General features: G+C 39.6%; 1 protein-coding gene and 1 non-coding gene across 6 annotated transcripts in view; both read right to left on the reverse strand.

The window, feature by feature from the left end:
* UBAP2 (ubiquitin associated protein 2) overlaps positions 1–17,392 on the reverse strand; it is a 139,985-nt gene that overhangs the window by 62,051 nt on the left and 60,542 nt on the right. For all 5 annotated transcript variants that reach the window (XM_086769832.1, XM_086769830.1, XM_086769829.1 and 2 more), the window contains 8 exons: positions 16,959–17,011; positions 10,254–10,321; positions 7,067–7,256; positions 6,137–6,350; positions 4,425–4,699; positions 3,161–3,333; positions 1,863–2,073; positions 607–646 (listed from right to left, as the gene is read on the reverse strand). In XM_086769832.1, the coding sequence (XP_086625958.1) occupies positions 607–646; positions 1,863–2,073; positions 3,161–3,333; positions 4,425–4,699; positions 6,137–6,350; positions 7,067–7,256; positions 10,254–10,321; positions 16,959–17,011 (1,224 nt within the window). The remainder of the gene's footprint in view (positions 1–606; positions 647–1,862; positions 2,074–3,160; positions 3,334–4,424; positions 4,700–6,136; positions 6,351–7,066; positions 7,257–10,253; positions 10,322–16,958; positions 17,012–17,392) is intronic.
* Positions 3,629–3,710, reverse strand: LOC147596239 (small nucleolar RNA SNORD121A). Its single transcript, XR_015261535.1, has one exon. It is a non-coding gene; the product is annotated as a small nucleolar RNA SNORD121A (small nucleolar RNA).

Genomic DNA, 17,392 nt, shown 5'->3' on the forward strand with positions numbered 1-17,392 from the left:
TTTAAGTCCAGAAAGAGCGCTGTTAGGGGTGCTACAAGTGAAATATCACAGTAGAAACAGGCCAAGATGAAGATAACAGTAAGGCCTGTATCAGAGCCAGTACTGTGTTTTCTTCACTGCAAGGCAGCAAGTTACCCAGCAGAGGGAGCATGTTAGTCACTCTTATTCCCACCAGGCTTGTAACAAGAAGTACCTCTATATACAGTGAGAGAGGTACATTCAAAGAGTGGGAGTTTGTTTGATTACAGCTAAATTGCAGCCTCCCAACTGAGAACTGGAAAAATTGCTAAGAAATTTTGTATTCATTTTTAATTTTATATTATATATCAAATAGTTTTTGGCAGATAAATTCAAAAGGAAAAGCAGGAGCAAAGTAACTTCTCTACTTCTAAGATTGCTTAGATTTATAGGGCTGCTTTCGTACTTCAGTTGTAGTCAAGAAGCAAGCAGTATATCCTATGCAAGTACAGAATAAACTCAAATGGATCAGCCAAAAATTAGTCATTAAAAACAATATAAAACCTTAAACCAGATGTTACTGCTAGACTTGTGTGCAAAGCAAGTAGTAAGGAAAGTCCTGCGCACAACCAAGCTTTGTAAACTTACTGTCAAGAGTGGCCTGTGTTCTAATACTGCTGTGCCCATTCTGTAAGCAAAGGAGAAAAGAATGAATAAATAATGTCAGAAGTATATTACATTTTAAAACTGAATCACACATTGAACATGCTTCATGCAAAATTCTATATTCAGTCTAAATTGAAAGACAAAAAAGGTAGAAAAGTAACTTTTTACTGCCTCTAGCAAAACCACATAATAGTTGTCTCAAGTGCAAGGTGACCTTAACATACAGATTCCCATACACTGCCCATACTACACCCATCAGCAGGAGACCTTCCCATGTACTGTATATAACATAAACCTCAGGCGCACATCAATATGAAAGAAAGAACTGCATTAACATATAGGAAATGGTTGTGCTTTTGATCTAATGCAACTCACAATTTTAACTATCCAAGTTACACAGAGACGCCAATTTTTTTCCATTGAAAGATAAGACTTGAGAAGCACCAGTTGTTTTTTGGATAACGCTGGAGTACAGAAGTGGACAGTCTACGCTTGATCCTCACCAGTACATACGAGCTAGTGCAGAAGACAAGTGTGACTGAGCCATTACATAACAAAGGCCAGAAGTAAATAAACTTACAAACTCTCACAGTTTCCTTAAATATTTAATAAATTCTCTTAAAACAAACCTACATTCCATATATAAAGAGAGTAGGCGCTTTTGAGTCTCCCGAGATACAATCTCTCTGTCCTAGATTAGACCTCTCACTATGCTTTTTAAAATATGGAACTATTTCCCAAAGGTCTTTAAATCCAACAAAAGAGTAATGCCGGAGGGGCCACAAACAGTTTGGGATCCATTTTAGCTACCATATAAATTTAATATTTGGATATTTGGATAAAAACTGTCAAGTTTTTGGATAAAATATTTGGATAAAAACTGTCAAGTTGTGGCAAAATACCATTACTTACATTTACATACAGAGACAGTTTCTTTTTTAAAAGCCAAGTTTCAGGGAAGGAAACTCAAGTACAATGTTAAGTGTTACTAAGAAAAAAAGGTCAAACAGCAATTTAAAATGACAGAACCCATAAAATTAATGGCACTTATATTCCAAATATAGTATGGCCAAAAACAGCTACACAACAGGAAAAGCAAAACCAAACAACAAGGTGGGCTTAGGAATCAAAAGTGCCGCTTAGCTTGGTTAACAGTATTAACATAGCAGAGTAATACAAGTCTAACATAGATAAGAACATTTCACCTTTTTCAGGTCTAAATTCTGAAATCCACTCACCGTAACTGCAACAGGGGTTGATTCAGACGGAGCCAAGGAGCTTTGGTATGCTATTCTACTATGCACAGAAGTCTGGTCATATGAGGAAGTTGTCATTACTGGGCTAGTGCTCTGGGACGAGCAGGTCAGACTAGAAGAAGTAATGGCAGAGCTTGTGTAGGTGGACTCCTGTACTGTATTGGATATTGGCAAAGAGGTATTCAAAGGATCACTGGAGAAAGTAAAAATCAATTATCACCTTGGTAAACATCTCAAACACCTTCATGAAAATATCAGCTCCTATACAGACATCTATAACCACCTTAAACATGCAGTCAAATCTACATTATTTATACTAGAAAATCTAATAATGAAAAAAATATATAGTTTTGCTTTGGTCCCCAGTAATCACTGCTTCAAAACGATCAGCTGCTCTAAGCAACATTCACCTTCCTCCTGTCAGCCCAACCAAAACAAGGAGTTTACACACCACCACTTTGTAGTTATGTTACTTCCACCTTCTCAAAGCGTCGATTAATGATCATAATCTCTCTTTTTTAAACAACTAGATCCATCAAGTCTGGTATACAATGAGAAACACTCAGTCTCTTTTTACAATGAAATTCTAATGTTACAGGCACAGTCTAAAAGAATGAACTATGCAAAGAGGAAAAAATACATTAAAATAGGCAAGTTTTTTGCTGTCTAAACAGCTTAAAACATTTATAGAACTAGTAATGAATGTGAAAGTTCACTTTTACTAGTATTTCTGAATTAACTTCAGGAAGCTTTTTACTGACACCAATTTTTTAATAACTAAGGAAGAAAAACATCGGTTACTGGTATGTTGCCGTTCATCATTAGCTATTTTAGCACTTCAGTAAGAGCTGCAGCATACTGAAAGCCTGGCTGCTTTTCTCATTCCACAGGAGTATCAGATCTGTAATCTGGTGCCAATCTACTAACATACATACATGGTACAAGGGTCTTCTCTCTTGGATCAAAAGCATAAAAATTCAGGTTGTGAAGTACAAACACTTCAACAAATTTGAAAATCAGGACAATTAAAAATGATAAAGCAATTCTGTAAAGGGTAGCTTATCAAAGTTATTTTCATTCATGTCATCTCCATCACATCGACTCATCATTCAGGGAGATTTTTATTGTCATTAGAAAATAAATTTCTCTTTTAAGATGCCATCCACAGAAAACAGTCATCCTGTTCCCCCTCACATTACATGGTAACTATGCTTTAATACTTTTGGCAGATTTGACCTCCTAAAGATAAGTAAGAATGCACAAGGGGAACTCATACGTACTTTATAGATTTTGAGTACAAGCTATTGTTGGTCGCCTGGCTGGTATTCTCACTGCTTGAAGTTGATCCAAACTCTGGGAGTGCAGGCTCTGATCCAAACTCCAGAGCTCCAAACTGAACATTTAACCCTGTCACATCCGCTGATCCAGGCATCTCCACTGCAGAGGCAGGAATCTTAAAGCAGGAAAAAAAAGCCATAATTTTTTTGCATGCACTCTCTGTATTAAAGGTATTAGTAACTGAACACCCTTTCCTCCCTTAACTACAGGCTACTTCTGCTAACTAGATCTGCGACAACCCTCCAGCTTACATCACCTAAGTTAACTACATTGTTATAACCTGAAATTAATTCATTGATTCTGTGCCCTGATCTGGAGTTGAAAGAGTAAGCCATACTATTCTACAATACCCAAGTGTCATCCATGTCCATCCTCCTTCAGCCAACATTCATCTTGTGGCTACTAAGTCCACACAAAATCACTCAGCAACAGTCATTTTCCACACAGAGCAATCCGATATGTGCTTGGAAAAGACATCACTACATTTTGAACTTTAAAAACTTCCCAGCTTAGAATTTCCTGCTTTATAAACAAGAAATACACCATGGTCTTTGCTCTCCTTCTCCCTAGCAGCTTACATATAGAACAGAGTCACAGAATCATTTAGTTTGGAAAAGACCTTTAAGATCATCAAAACCTAACACTGTCAAGTCCACCACTAAACCATGTACCTAAGCACCACACCTACACCTCTTTTAAAAACCTCCAGGGGTAGTGACTCCACCAGTTCCCTGGGCAGCCTGATCCAATGCTTGACAACCCTTTCAGTGAAGAAGTTTTTCCTCATACCCAATCTAAACCTCCCCTGGCACAACTTGAGGCCATTTCCTCTTCCCTCTTGTCCTTTCACTTGTTATCCCAGAGAAGAGATCAACACCCACCTCACTACAATCTCCTGTCAGGTAGTTGTAGAGAGCAATAAAGTCTCCCCTCAGCCTCCTTTCCTCCAGGCTAAGCAATCCCAGTTCCTTCAGTCGCTCCTTGTAAGGCTTGTGCTCTAGACCCTGCACCAGCTTTGCTGCTCTTCTTTGGAAGCACTTGTAGTGAAGGGCCCAAAACTGAATACAGTATTAAAGGTGCAGCCTTACCAGTGCTGAATACAGAGGGACGATAACCTCCCTAGTCCTGCTGGCCACACTACTTCTGACACAAGCTTTTGTTACGTTTATATGTTTACTAAGGACAAGCCACCACTCAATTACCCACCTTGGATGCTGGAGTTATCCTCCGTTTTGGTGGTTTTATTTGTTTCTGCTGGGTTTGATGGGCAGTCACTGCCTGATTATCCATAGATATAGTGGGGAGCTGTAACATTTTGCTAACAGCTGTAGCGGTGTCTACTGGTGATGGTTCGCGGAGTTTTACCTGGGAGGAGAAGGACTCCAGCCCAGGAGGAGGAACAGGAACTGCCTGCGTTTGTTGTTGCTGTCGCTGGGTCAGCTGGCTCAGAACTGGGGATGGTTCAGGCTGGGATTTAAAGTCTGGTCAGTGTCGAGAAAAAAGAAGTATAAAAATTAAAGCATTAAACTCTGCTCTTCACACTTCTACTCTTTATGAAAGAATCTGAGTGACTTGACACACTCAACAGTCATGATTTTACAGTGTATGCAAGTCCCTTTCAGATGTCACACCAGTTTCACATTGAACATCACCACTGCAATAACAAGGCCAATATTTTATATTCTCTGAATAAACAGTTGTGGGCAAGCACTATTTAGCTTTCTTCAAAAATATGAAAATAAACCTATCTGTACAGTCACATAATGTTATCACATATTAAGTCTCAAAAACTGTTACGGATTATTTTAATCATACACTAAGTTCCACTGCAAATAACTGTGCCCATACATAGTGATTTCTTCCAAGAGATCTGCAGTTGCAGTTTAGAGGTATTATGAGCTAGGATTTCCTGCCCCTACAAAGGAGATATTAAGCACAAATAGGAAGTCATCAACCATCTCAATCTGGCTGAAAGTCAAGATATGCTGGACATCGACAGTTTTTTTTCCCAAGCCTTCCCCATTCATATTTTTCAGACACTAAAAGCCAGGGAGTGCTCAGAGCACTGGTCAACCACAACAGATTCACAGCATTTGCACTGCGAAGGTTTTTTTATTCAGTTGGTAAAGTGAATTTGAAAGCAACTTAAAATTTATGTAAGCATTTTTTCAGAATTGCTGCGTGTAAAAGATTATAACTGCTATCAAATTGCGTGCTTATCTATCTGAAAACATATACACATACACATGAGATAGACAGAAAAGCTATCACTTTTCACAGCGAGAATACATTAGGGACTACACTGCAAGAAAACAAGTTTGTGTCACTTTCAGTGTTTCTACTAATTTTACTCAATTAATTAAAAATTCCATACAATTACCAATAGACAAAATGGGTAACCTGCATCACTCTCAGCACTAGGAAAAGAATGCTGAGATGTGATGCATATTATGAAAAAATTACACAGTACTCAAACTTCATGTAATGGTTGGAAGAGAAAAAACTAGGGAAAAAGACAAAATACAGTACAACATTATACTCAGCTAGAAGTAGCACAGGTGCAATGAAAATAAGTATTTTTCCAGGATTTGTTGAGAAACAAAGTCACATCAAAGTTCCACTTCAGTATTCAAGCACATTAAATCAAAGATGTCATTACATGAAGGCTCAACTTCTAAAGATGCAATAATGACATTTATGGGTAGGCTTAAGTCTATCAAAACTTAGTCTGTGATACACTCACAATGTCTGCTACTAGCAAGTAAGTGTAACTCTTACAGTGTTGTAACCAAATGTATTATTAGCATTATATTTTTTAGAAAAAGTCTTTCATTAAGGCCATTTAAATCTGTCATTGGTATAAAGAAATATTACAGGCTAACAGAGAAAGAAAGAGAAAGCCGTATCAAAGCACTTACCAAACTGACTAAGGACTGAGGACTGAGTAATGGGTGGTTTTAGATCCCAGGATGATGTGGTAGTTGTGGTAGTGCTGGTAGAGCTACTGTTGTTTTGTTGAGAGTTAAACTGACCCAATCCCGGAGATTTCAATTGGTCCAAGATTTGGGATCCAGTAGAGTTTGCCAATTTAGAGGATCCGAGTTCTCCAAAGCCAGAACAAAGTACTGCAGACTACCAAAAGACAAAAAAGAAGAGGGTAAGGAGTGTAGTTAAGTATTTCATAAACAATTTGAATCATAGGGTCAATGACTACAGTTGCTATTTGGCAGCAACTAAAACCTCTTCAGCCCTAGACTACTAATAAATGACCAACAGAAAATTCAGCAGTTGTAGCATATGGCCAGATATTCTCTAGTTATCACTGACACAACTTCCACCACTGTGATTGCAACAATACTGATATACTTGAATTCACGCATCTTGAAATAGCATATATTTACTAATAGTTGAATTGATTTTCAGAGAATAAATATAAGCGTCCAATTTCAAGTCCTTATAATTGATCCAGAAATAGTCAGGTTTCCACAAAAAGCAGACATGTGCTTGGAAATAACACATCATAGTTTTCTGGCATAGAACTCTTCACTATAAACAAATTATTTTATCCTAAATCAGCATGCAGTAAACACATCTGCTCTCTACTCAAAAATTAAAACAAGTACTTCATGTAAACTGAGAAACAACTACTTAGCAAAACCAGAAAAAAGTAATCCCTTTTTGTGTGTGTGTAAATGGAAGGAATGGAATTCTTAATTCCATTCCTTCAACATTTGCAACCTGAATTTTACAAATACTGAAACATTTAATGAAATTACCACACTGGAAAAGTTGTTTAACCTGAAATAGTTACTCATGAAGAATATTTAGAAAGTATAAGATAATTTTACCAGACTTTGAGGAGTATAAGAGTTTACAGCACTGGAGCTGCCAGTTCCTGATGCCATCTGGGTGCTGTGCTGAGAATTAGTGAAGACTAGGGCTTGACCAAAGGTCTGCTGCTGGGGAGCCTCAAATGAGTTGCTTTCTGTCTCTTGGGCAGAAGTCACAGGCTTTTGAAGCAGTGTTACCAAATCAATGCTGTAAGAAAAAGCAAAGTTTGGCTGGAATAAACATGATGATTAGGCTGCACTGAAACTGAAGAAGGCACTAACAACACTAAACCTGCCATGATGGCAATAGAATTATTACTGATTAAGAGTCTTTTCAAATATCGTTGTCTGCCATACAAAAAGAGGTAGAACAGAGGTTTTACCCAGAAAGTAACATTCTGTTAGCTGAGACCTGCCACCACAGTTACAATTTAAATTATTTTTGCATTCTTTTCAAACATTATCGGATTTATGACATCATGTATCATATAAATAACCTATATGGTTAATATAACCAAGTAACAGGAGACAAGTCATAAAAGATAGATTATATTCAGGTAGATTCTGCCTGCAGCTCACTATATATATATTAATAATCCACATTCTCTGTATATCAATCAATCCCTTTAAAAAGAGCAAAGGACGAAAGTTCTACCTCTGTACAGGGTGGATATGAGGACAGTAAAGAATAAAGTCACATATGCAGCAATTGAATGAATATATGATGACATGGAAGTCACAAGTCCAGTAGAAATAAAAGCTAAGTTTGTCAGATAGTAGCCACATATCTGAAATTACTCAACCACAAATACCTGAGCAGGATGAGAAAAATTAATTTTCTTACATTTAGCATGGCTTACTAACCCCTACTATATGTTTAGCACAGGTTTATTGAAGGAAAAACAAAGCATTCAGACAATAAGAGACATCTACTCCAAAAATTCTGACTTAAGTTTATCCTAAATATATTTCAGGCTTGGGCTGAAAAGCTGCTTCCAGCACTTTCAATGGCAAAGATTTCTTAGTGCCCAAATCTTTCTTACTGCAAGTAAAAAAACAAAACAAAAAAACAACAAAACAACCCACCATCAAAATCCCCCAAACAAATCCAAAAACCAGAACACCAGTATTTGTGTTGATGAACTACAATATTTTCTAACATAATTTGAGGGACATCCACTGGAAAAATATTTGCATCAGAACAATGAACACCTGAGCATATCACCTTTAAGAAGGAAAGGGATATAAAGTGTAGACCAACTGACACCATGCCTCCTCCAGATCACATTCATGTTATAAGGAGAATTTTGCTGCAGTCTGGAGAACAGCAGTACAGCTGCACCAAGATGACTTGGACCTTTAGGCCACCCGGTTTTCAGATCTCTTGTTATCCAACTACCAAAGTCCTCATCACACAACTTTAACCTGCTCTCCTGGAACCTCAGGCTAACACAGGCAACTGACTCCACATCATCATCGACCAGGCATTTGGTGAAGCTGAAGGCAAGCAAAGGAGGGCAGCAAATGCCACATTTTTGACTCTCTATCCGAACTCTGTATCATCAGCTCAGGTAAGTAATTGTGATGCTTGCCAGAAAATTCACCTTCTTGACAAGGCAAGATTTTCTGTTAACGTATCTGTCAATGCACTATGTTTTGAACATTTTCTGCATCTACAGGGGCCAGTTCTCCATTTTCTGGACAACAAATCCAGAGCTTCCTTTTCAACAGCAGTAAACTTTTATTTCCAGTTACTTTTGTTCCTGCGTGTAAGCAGTCCCTGTGCAGAAGACAGGGTCTTCTCAGTACTATGCTTGTGGATTTGGCAAGTTTGGCTCCACAGCCACAGTCATTAATAAGTAAATGTTCTGGTTTTGTTTAGTAAGGGGGGCCTAAGGTGCTAGCTTCTGTAAGAAGCTGCTGGAAGTTGTTTCCCCTTTGTTCAGTGGACTCGGCCAGGCCTAGGGTGGACCTGCGGCTGGCCAAGGCCGAGCCGATTGGTAGCAGAATGTCCCGTGATAACGCCTCTGCGATAACGTATTTAAGAAGGGGAAAAAGGAGGAAAAAAAAAAAAAAAAAAAAAAAAAAAAAAGGGAGAGAAGATGTGAAGCAGCTGAGTAGGCGCAGAGAGGGGGAGGCGCGAGTCTTGTGGGCCTTGCAGCCCTCACCCTCTGGCCTCCCGCCGGGCAGCCAACTGGGCCCAACTCGGCCCAGCCCGGCTGCAGGAAGTGGAGAGGAGAGGAGATGTGAATGAGATGTAAAAGGGATCATGAGAGGTGTCTGCCAACCTCTTGAGAGGAGCAGCTGCAGACGCCAAGGTCAGTGCAGAAGGAGGGACAGCAGTAACGCTGCTCCCGGCAGAGATTCCCCTGCAGCCCGTGGTGCAGCCCATGGTGAGGCCGGCTGTGCCCCTGCAGCCCATGGAGGCCCACGGAGGAGCAGAGATCCCCCTGCAGCCCGGGGAGGACCCCACGCCGGGGCAGGCAGAGGCCTGAAGGAGGCTGTGGCCCGTGGAGGGCCCGCTGGGACAGCCGCTCCGGAGGGACTGCACCCCATGGAAAAAAGACCCACACCGGAGCAGTTTCACGAAGGACTGTGGCCCGTGGGAGGGACCCCAGGCTGGAGCAGGGGAGGAATGTGAGGAGTTCTTCCCCCGACGATGAAGCAGCGGCATGAAACAACGCGTGATGAACTGACCGCAACCCCCATTCCCTCTTCCCCCCTGTGCCGCTCGGGAGGGGAGAAGGCAGTAGAGATAACGTTAAGCCCGGGAAGAGGGAGGGGTGGGGGGAGGTTATCTTGTTCCCTGTGTCATTCTCCTGATAGTTTTAGAAATAAATGAATAGTTTTCCCCAAAGTTGAGTCTGTTTTGCCCATGATGGTAACTTGAAGGATTTCTTCCCATCCTTATCTCAAACCTTGAGCCGTTTTTCCTTATATCATCTCCCCCTATTCTCTCGGAGGGTGGGGGGAGCGAGAGAGAGACTGCGTAGTCTGGTCCCAATGGGGGCTGAACTACGACAGTAACCCAGGAACCCATGAAACTAACGATTTGCAAGCAAGGCTTTCCCAATTTCAAAAATTAGGTTGACCAATCTCTCACCAGGGCTGCCCTGTGTTTTATTCAACATTTTACACATGCAAGCAACATTGCTTCACCAAGCAGGTTTTTAAGGTATAGGGCAATGGTGGAAGAAAAGCTTACCTTTGCCCAGGAGTCACATGATTCTCAGTTGGAACAGAGGAAGCCGTGAAGACTTTTGTTTCAGAAAGCTGAAAAAGAGTGGTGGGGGAAGATATTTTAATCATACACATGCTCCCACTTCACTGCTGCAACATCTGCAGAAATTCCATCTTGGCCATGCACATTCAGATAAAAGTAAAGTCAAACTACCATTCCAACCAGTTATGCTGCAGCTCTGCTTAGAAAGACACCACCATGTAGTCAAACTTCAGCAAAGTCTTCTCCACAGAATCAAGTACCAATTTAATTAAAGAGTTAGGGAATCCGATCTACTGAACACACACAAAGGTATACCAATGTAACTACATCAGTTTGGACAATAGCTTAACTGAAAAATATACCAGTAGAAACTAATTAATTATTCTGGTTTAGCTCCAGTCACCACACAGTTTCTCTCTCACCCTCTCCTTCTCCAGTGGGACAGGGGACAGAATTGGGAAGAAAGGAAAACTTGTGGGTTGAGATTAAGACAGTTTACTAAAACAGCAAAGGAAAACTACAACAACAACAAAATATAAGGATATTAAAATATACAAAAGGAACGATGCACAATTTCTCACCACCTGATGTCCCAATGACCAATATAGCCTGTCCTGAGCAGGAATCATGGAAACAAAACCAAGCAGCAAGCGAAAGAGCAAAAAGGGAGCTGGCAAGGTAGAGGGAACAATGCCAGTCAAAGAGAGAGGGATGGATACCAGGAAGGCAGATACCCACCCTGGCCAACCCCCACTTATATACTGAGCATGACCTTTATTGCATGGATCATTCTCTTTGGCCAGTTTGGGTCAATTATTCTGTCTGTCTTTTTCCCAGCTTCCTGCACCCGCACATTAGTGGGACCTGAAAAGCCGGACAGTGTCCTTTGTCTCATTAGCAACAACTCATATCATCAGGGTGTTTTATCAACATTCTTCACACACAAAATCCAAAACACACTGGCTACTGAGAGGAAAATTAACTCCATCCCTGCTGAAACCAGGACGCTAGCGTGAGAGCTGATGTATCACCACTGTAAAGATACCTTGTGCAGACATGATTTAGGACTCGATAGAGCAGCTCTGATAAAACTTGTTGCAGACATCTTAACACATTGCATTGCTCCCTTTCACTCATTTAATGTATCTCTGTGTTTTACATTTCAGCTCACATCACCAGCGGAGGCAGGTTTGCACTCGGGTATGTAATTGCTTACACTAGTATAACCAGTGAGACTATCCAGAGCAGAAAAACTGTACTGCTTTCACCACGCTGTTACAATAAAGACAGGTAGCTGGGAAGGGACGGGGGCGGGGGGTGCTGGTTGGTTGGGGTTTTGGTGGGAAAGGGGGTGATTTTGGTTTGTAAGGTTTGGTTTGCTTGTTTGCTGATTTTTGTGCTTTGATTTGGGTTTTTTTTTTTTTTTTGCTTGTTTGTTTTTTCAAAGCTTCTCTTTTTTAAAAATAGTAGTTAAACAGCTACAGCTTCCTAGGGCTAATTCATTTCTATTGACAGGAATACTTGCAAACCAGAACAGGTCTTCAGCTAGTACAGGTTAGGTTATAGATAAAGATAGAATGGTTATGTTTTAAATTAAATTAGCACAAAATCACTCTTAACTACTTTGGTGTAGCTTTGTATTTAGACTAAGGAATAACTGACCTATTCAAACACACACAAAGGATCTCTTTAAAATGTGCCATTTCAATACAGCTCTTCCAGGAAATTATACATTTTTACTTGCATACATTGCTAGCAGCCCAGTTTAAAGGACATCCTGGACATTAGCCAATTTAATCTGCCATCCCACGGGCAGCCCTACTGAAAACACGTATGTCCCTGAACACGGCCATCTGACTGGGATTCTCCTATGAAACACTGTTGACTTAAGTAGGACGCAGAAGGGCTGACTGGGAGCAATCACTTACCACTCAGAGGCAAAGTTAAAATGTTCGATGTACTCTCCTAGCACCCACTTATACGTAGCACACTGTGTCATGAAAAAATGAGTACCACTACAGTTCTTCCCTCTATTTCTTTCTCTTCCCTTGCTGCCAATACAACGTACTTTAATCCTATTTTTCTGGAACACAACTCTATCCTGTGCATAATACTGCCAGACTGCAACTGTATATACTGACCAAGACAAAGAAAGAAGACTCAGCTCAAGCATATTTCCAATTAAAAAGGCTGTTCCTCTATTGTTCAGCCCTTTCCCCTAGCCCAGTACGTGTTATTTTAGAACAATGCCTACTGTACTTTTTGTAGTGTTATGAGACTGCTGCATTATATGGCACAAGGAGGTCAGCTAATGGCAGAAGCAGCAGTCAAGGTCTGTACTCCCTTGGTTAAACATTAAAATTATTTGTAATGTCAACAGTTTCTTGCGCTCACATAAGCCAGGATAAGACTAACTGTGGCCAAAACACCGATGACTCTTGAAAACTAAGCAAATCAAGGAGCCTTAGGATGTTTGTGACAACACAATAGCATGCTTGACATATGAGAGGAAATGTTCTCAAGTGAACCAGCGTGCAAAACAAAAGTCTCCAGCTACCAGCTCAGCCACACCAAAGTTTACACTACACCCTGAGGTAAACTCACTGCCACAAGCTCCAATCAAGCACCTAATTCAGAAATCTGCTGGGATTACGGTATTTGTCAAAACACATACTTTGTGCAGCAGTAGCTGAAAACTTTTATTACATAGATGTATTTAGTATTTCTTAGAAGTAGTACTATCAGCTCCTAACAAGGTTATTTAAGCTCACCATACACTACATTCACAAATCTTTCCCTGAGGCTCTGGCATCTTCCCAGAACTGAATGAACCGTCATGAACCATTTGAAAATGCTGGCCTCACAAGGGTATTTCTTCCATCTGCAGTGAAGTGCCTCTGCTTTTCAGCTCCTGTTCCTATGATAAAAATCATTCTCCAATCACCAAACAGACAATTTATTTTAACAACTAGCTAACAGCTCCTATGGCGAGTTGATAGGTGAGGAAAACAGGAAAATACACTCCAGCATCCTCACAAAAACTCAACATCAACAAATCAGAAATAACAAAACCTTATTACTGTTTGGATACGAAGTACTGAAGTTAAAGTAATTAAAAACAAATTCTCAGGCTGCTTCTGGTAAAGGAAACACTCCCACTGAAATGCATTTTTTCCTTTTCTTTTTTTTTTTTTTTAAGTGTTGCTGTTGTTTCAAATAAAAACAATGACTAACAGTATCATACAGAAAATGTTTGCCTTCATCCACTTTCCAGCAATTTGTATACATTCCATTCCTCCCCTTCTGATAGTTTCTATAGTTAATTTTCTTTAGCCAGGAGAATATGATCACAATAGTAACAGGACAATCCAGAGCCATCTACAGTACCTCAACATTTGTCTGGTCCTTCCTTGGCCATGCCCTGAATACCCCTTTAACAAAATACAACCTCCTATTTTCACTGCAAGTAGTTTCCACTCTATGTAAGAGCACGCTTACAACCTATTTTACTTGTTCAATACTCACTAGTATAGATAAATACTGCAGGACTATTAGATCTCAAAAATCTAATCCTTCTCAGATCAAACAACATTAAATTTCACTTACCTGCTTGTAACTTCTATCTGACTAGAGACAGTAAATTTAAACAAAAATATTATTCAGAAAAACACCTAGTCTTTATCTATAGACAACAAATACATCAGCCTCCTTGGCTGTTCTAATCATTATCTTCAATTGTTTATTATACATTTAATGCACAGCTTCATTTTCCACCCATAAGTTCATATTCTGCCTTCCATCTGCTAGACTAAAACCACAACCCATTATACACTAATAAAGTAACATTTTCAGATTCAGCAAACTAAAAATCTCCTCAGTCTCAAGCACCTCTTCTATCAGTAAATAATTTCCAGCTATTTTTCATAACTTTTGTTTCGTACAAGTATTGAATAATTGGATGCAGTACTTCAGAATCAAGTTCAGGCGAGTCCACATATAGAAATACAAATCAAGAATGATTAAGAGACAGGGAAAAGTGCCTACAGGCAAAAAGACTACAATAGCTTTTTTGCCACAGTACCCAGCCCTTTAAGAGATCATGCTGAGCTGTTTTTTTTTAATCTTCCACTACAATCCTGAAAATTTTTCAGTTGTTGCTTTCCAGAAAACAGCCCCTTTTTCTGAAGGTGTGCCCTTATTCCTATAAAACAAACGGGCACTTGGCTACATTAAAGCATTTTGTATTGGAACAGGTGAAGTCTAGCAGATGTCCAGATTTCTCTGCATGATTAGCTTGCTTTTAATCGCCATTCCAAATTTTTTTTTTATTTCTCCAACATTTTATTAGTAGTGATTTTATTTTTACTTCCAAATCATTAATAAAGACACCAGATGGCATCTAGCCTGGGACTGGATTTCTTTACAGCCCTCCTAGAAATGCTGATGTTTGGTAACGGTCCTCCTGCAAAAAATTAATTTGCTGAAATTTGCAAGGTAGATTTTAATCCACTTAATGTATTTTGTGATAGCATGTAATTATTTTTAGAGCAAGAGATGTAGATCAAATTTCTTACAAGGACATACTCTATCTTCACAGACAACTTGTAGTTTACTTAAAGATTAAGATCAGATTTCTTTGAAGTGGACCTATTTTCTACTACAATTAATGGCACAGCTGCATTCTTATGCTTCTATTTTTAAATCAGACAATTCAATTTTTCCTTTATTTTTCCCCCAGGCATGTTTTCAGCTAATTTGCCTACAGTTCTGCATTTCATTCACTCTTTCTGAACATCAGCACATGAATGACTTTCTCCCAGATTACAGGGATTTTTCCAGCACTCTAAAATCTATAAAAATTAACAATAAGCTAGAGATTTCATCTGCTGCTCTTTCAAGATTCATGTGCACATTACTCAGGTTTAATTATTATTTTTAAAAAATTCCATACCTAGTCAGTATTGCTCAGCACCCCTCCTGTACTACAAATGCTCTATTGTACCAGCAGGGGTGGTACCAAACAGGGGTGAGAAACAAGGCCAGAAGTTTTCACTATCGTTAGCCCACTTCTAGCATATACTGCAGAAATAGAGGACAGGTTTAAAAAGATGCCAGCTTTTGATGGCAGTAACTGATACAGGAAGTCTAGAAATCTTAGAGTTTCTTTTAAATTTTCTTGAAAGACATAGCCCCCTCACTAGGTAAGGACAGAGTTTTCATATCTGCTCTAACAACACATTCACATATTTCTAGGGATAACACAGACAGGTCACTCTACAGGAGGCAGCAAAAGGGATGATGACTTCTGAGAATCTCTTACTCTTCTGAAGACAAACATGAAATAACGGATGTTGCTATAAAAGATGAAAAACTTCTTAAAAGCTAGGTTTTCCTTTCCACATTTCTTGCTATTTCATTTGTTTTCTGGGCTGCTTAAGCTTTAATACAATAACTGAAAACTTGAAATCACAAATATGATTATGACATGTGACAATGACAAATTTGAACATTTTGCAGACATGAAGACACCTCTTGTCTGATAAAGAATGAGAACCAAAGTTATTTTAGTACTTTAGACAACACATAGAATTATAGAATGGTTAGGGTTGGAAGGAACCTTTAAAGGCCATCCAGTCCAACCCTCCTGCAAGAAGCAGCGACGTCTCCAACCAGATCAGGTTGCTCAGAGCCCCGTCCAACCTGGCCTGGAATGTTTCCAGGGATAGGGCTTGCCTCTCTGGGCAACCTGTGCCAGTGTTCCACCACTCTCATAGTAAAAAAAAAAAAAAATTCCTACTATCTGATCTAAATCTACCTCCGCCTATTTTGAAAACATTACTCCTTGTCCTGTCACAAGAGGCCCTACTGAAGAGTTTTTCCTCGTCTTTCCCATAGGCCCCCTTTAGGTACTGGAAGGCTGCTATAAGGCCTCCCCCCTGGAGCCTTCTCTTCTCCAGACTGAACAGCCCCAACTCTCTCAGCCTGTCCTCATAGCAAAGGTGCTCCAGCCCTCTGATCACCTTCATGGCCTCCTCTGCCCCCTCTCCAACTGGTCCATGTCCTTCTTATGTTGGGGGCTCCAGAGCTGGATGCAGTATTGCAGGTGGGGTCTCACCAGAGTGGAGTAGAGGGGGATAATGATGAGACACCATGATGAAACAATAGGAATGAAGCAATTAAGTGCCAACTTCAGCATACTACTAGCTCCTTTTTTTAATATTATGAACATGAAGTGGACTAAGTGGCACAATTATGCAGATTTCACACAAAAAGCATCAAATGAGGAGTCTAAAGTTGACAGTAAGCTTCAGTGCTTAATTACATAAAAGTTTTGTTATAGTATGGCTTTAAGTTCCTGCACAATAGCATGGGGAAGTATGCAGTCAACATCCATCAGCATTAAGCAGTGGAGAACTAACTCACAGATACTAAATTTGGGATAAAACTTAATTTTACTATGCATTGTTCACCCAGCAAAATAAATTAATATTTCTTGATTCAATTTTATTTAAAACATAAGCTTGTCCAAATATCTCTATATATTTTAAACAGAAATAACAGCAAGAAACACAGTAAGAAATACCACTGCATGCACACAGCAAAGTATTACTTTGAACATTTAGTTTTTGAAGACAACACAGAAACTCTGAAAATAAGCAATAGGTCTATCCAACAAGGTACACTTACATCTTCATTCCAGTCTTCCGCTGTCCATTCTTCTATTGAGTTTTTCCACGCTCCTATTGTAATTTGAGGAAGGAAAGAAAACAGTCACAAGCTAAAAGCACAATGTTGTATTTCAACCCTTCTGCTTCATAAGCAATCCTATTTTCATTACTAGTGGAATACAAAGTGAGGAGATGGTGGCTGGAAACATGGGAAGCTCTAGAAAATTGGTCTGCAAATTTAGAAGTTCCGGAGGTTTTGGGTTCTTTTTTTCCCCCTCTTTAATTTCTGATCTCAGGAATTTCTTAGCCACTATGGTACCAGACATAATTTGCATGAACACATGTCTGCAACCAGTGATTAATCCCAAACACTGGAAGAACTTCCTCCTATGTCCCCAACGACAGTGAGAGGTTACTCAGCCCTCCCATGGGATCTCCCAGCTTCATGCACAA

The sequence above is a fragment of the Chlamydotis macqueenii genome, chromosome Z, assembly GCF_036417535.1.
Source record: "Chlamydotis macqueenii isolate bChlMac1 chromosome Z, bChlMac1.mat, whole genome shotgun sequence".
NCBI classification, from domain to species: Eukaryota; Metazoa; Chordata; class Aves; order Otidiformes; family Otididae; genus Chlamydotis; species Chlamydotis macqueenii.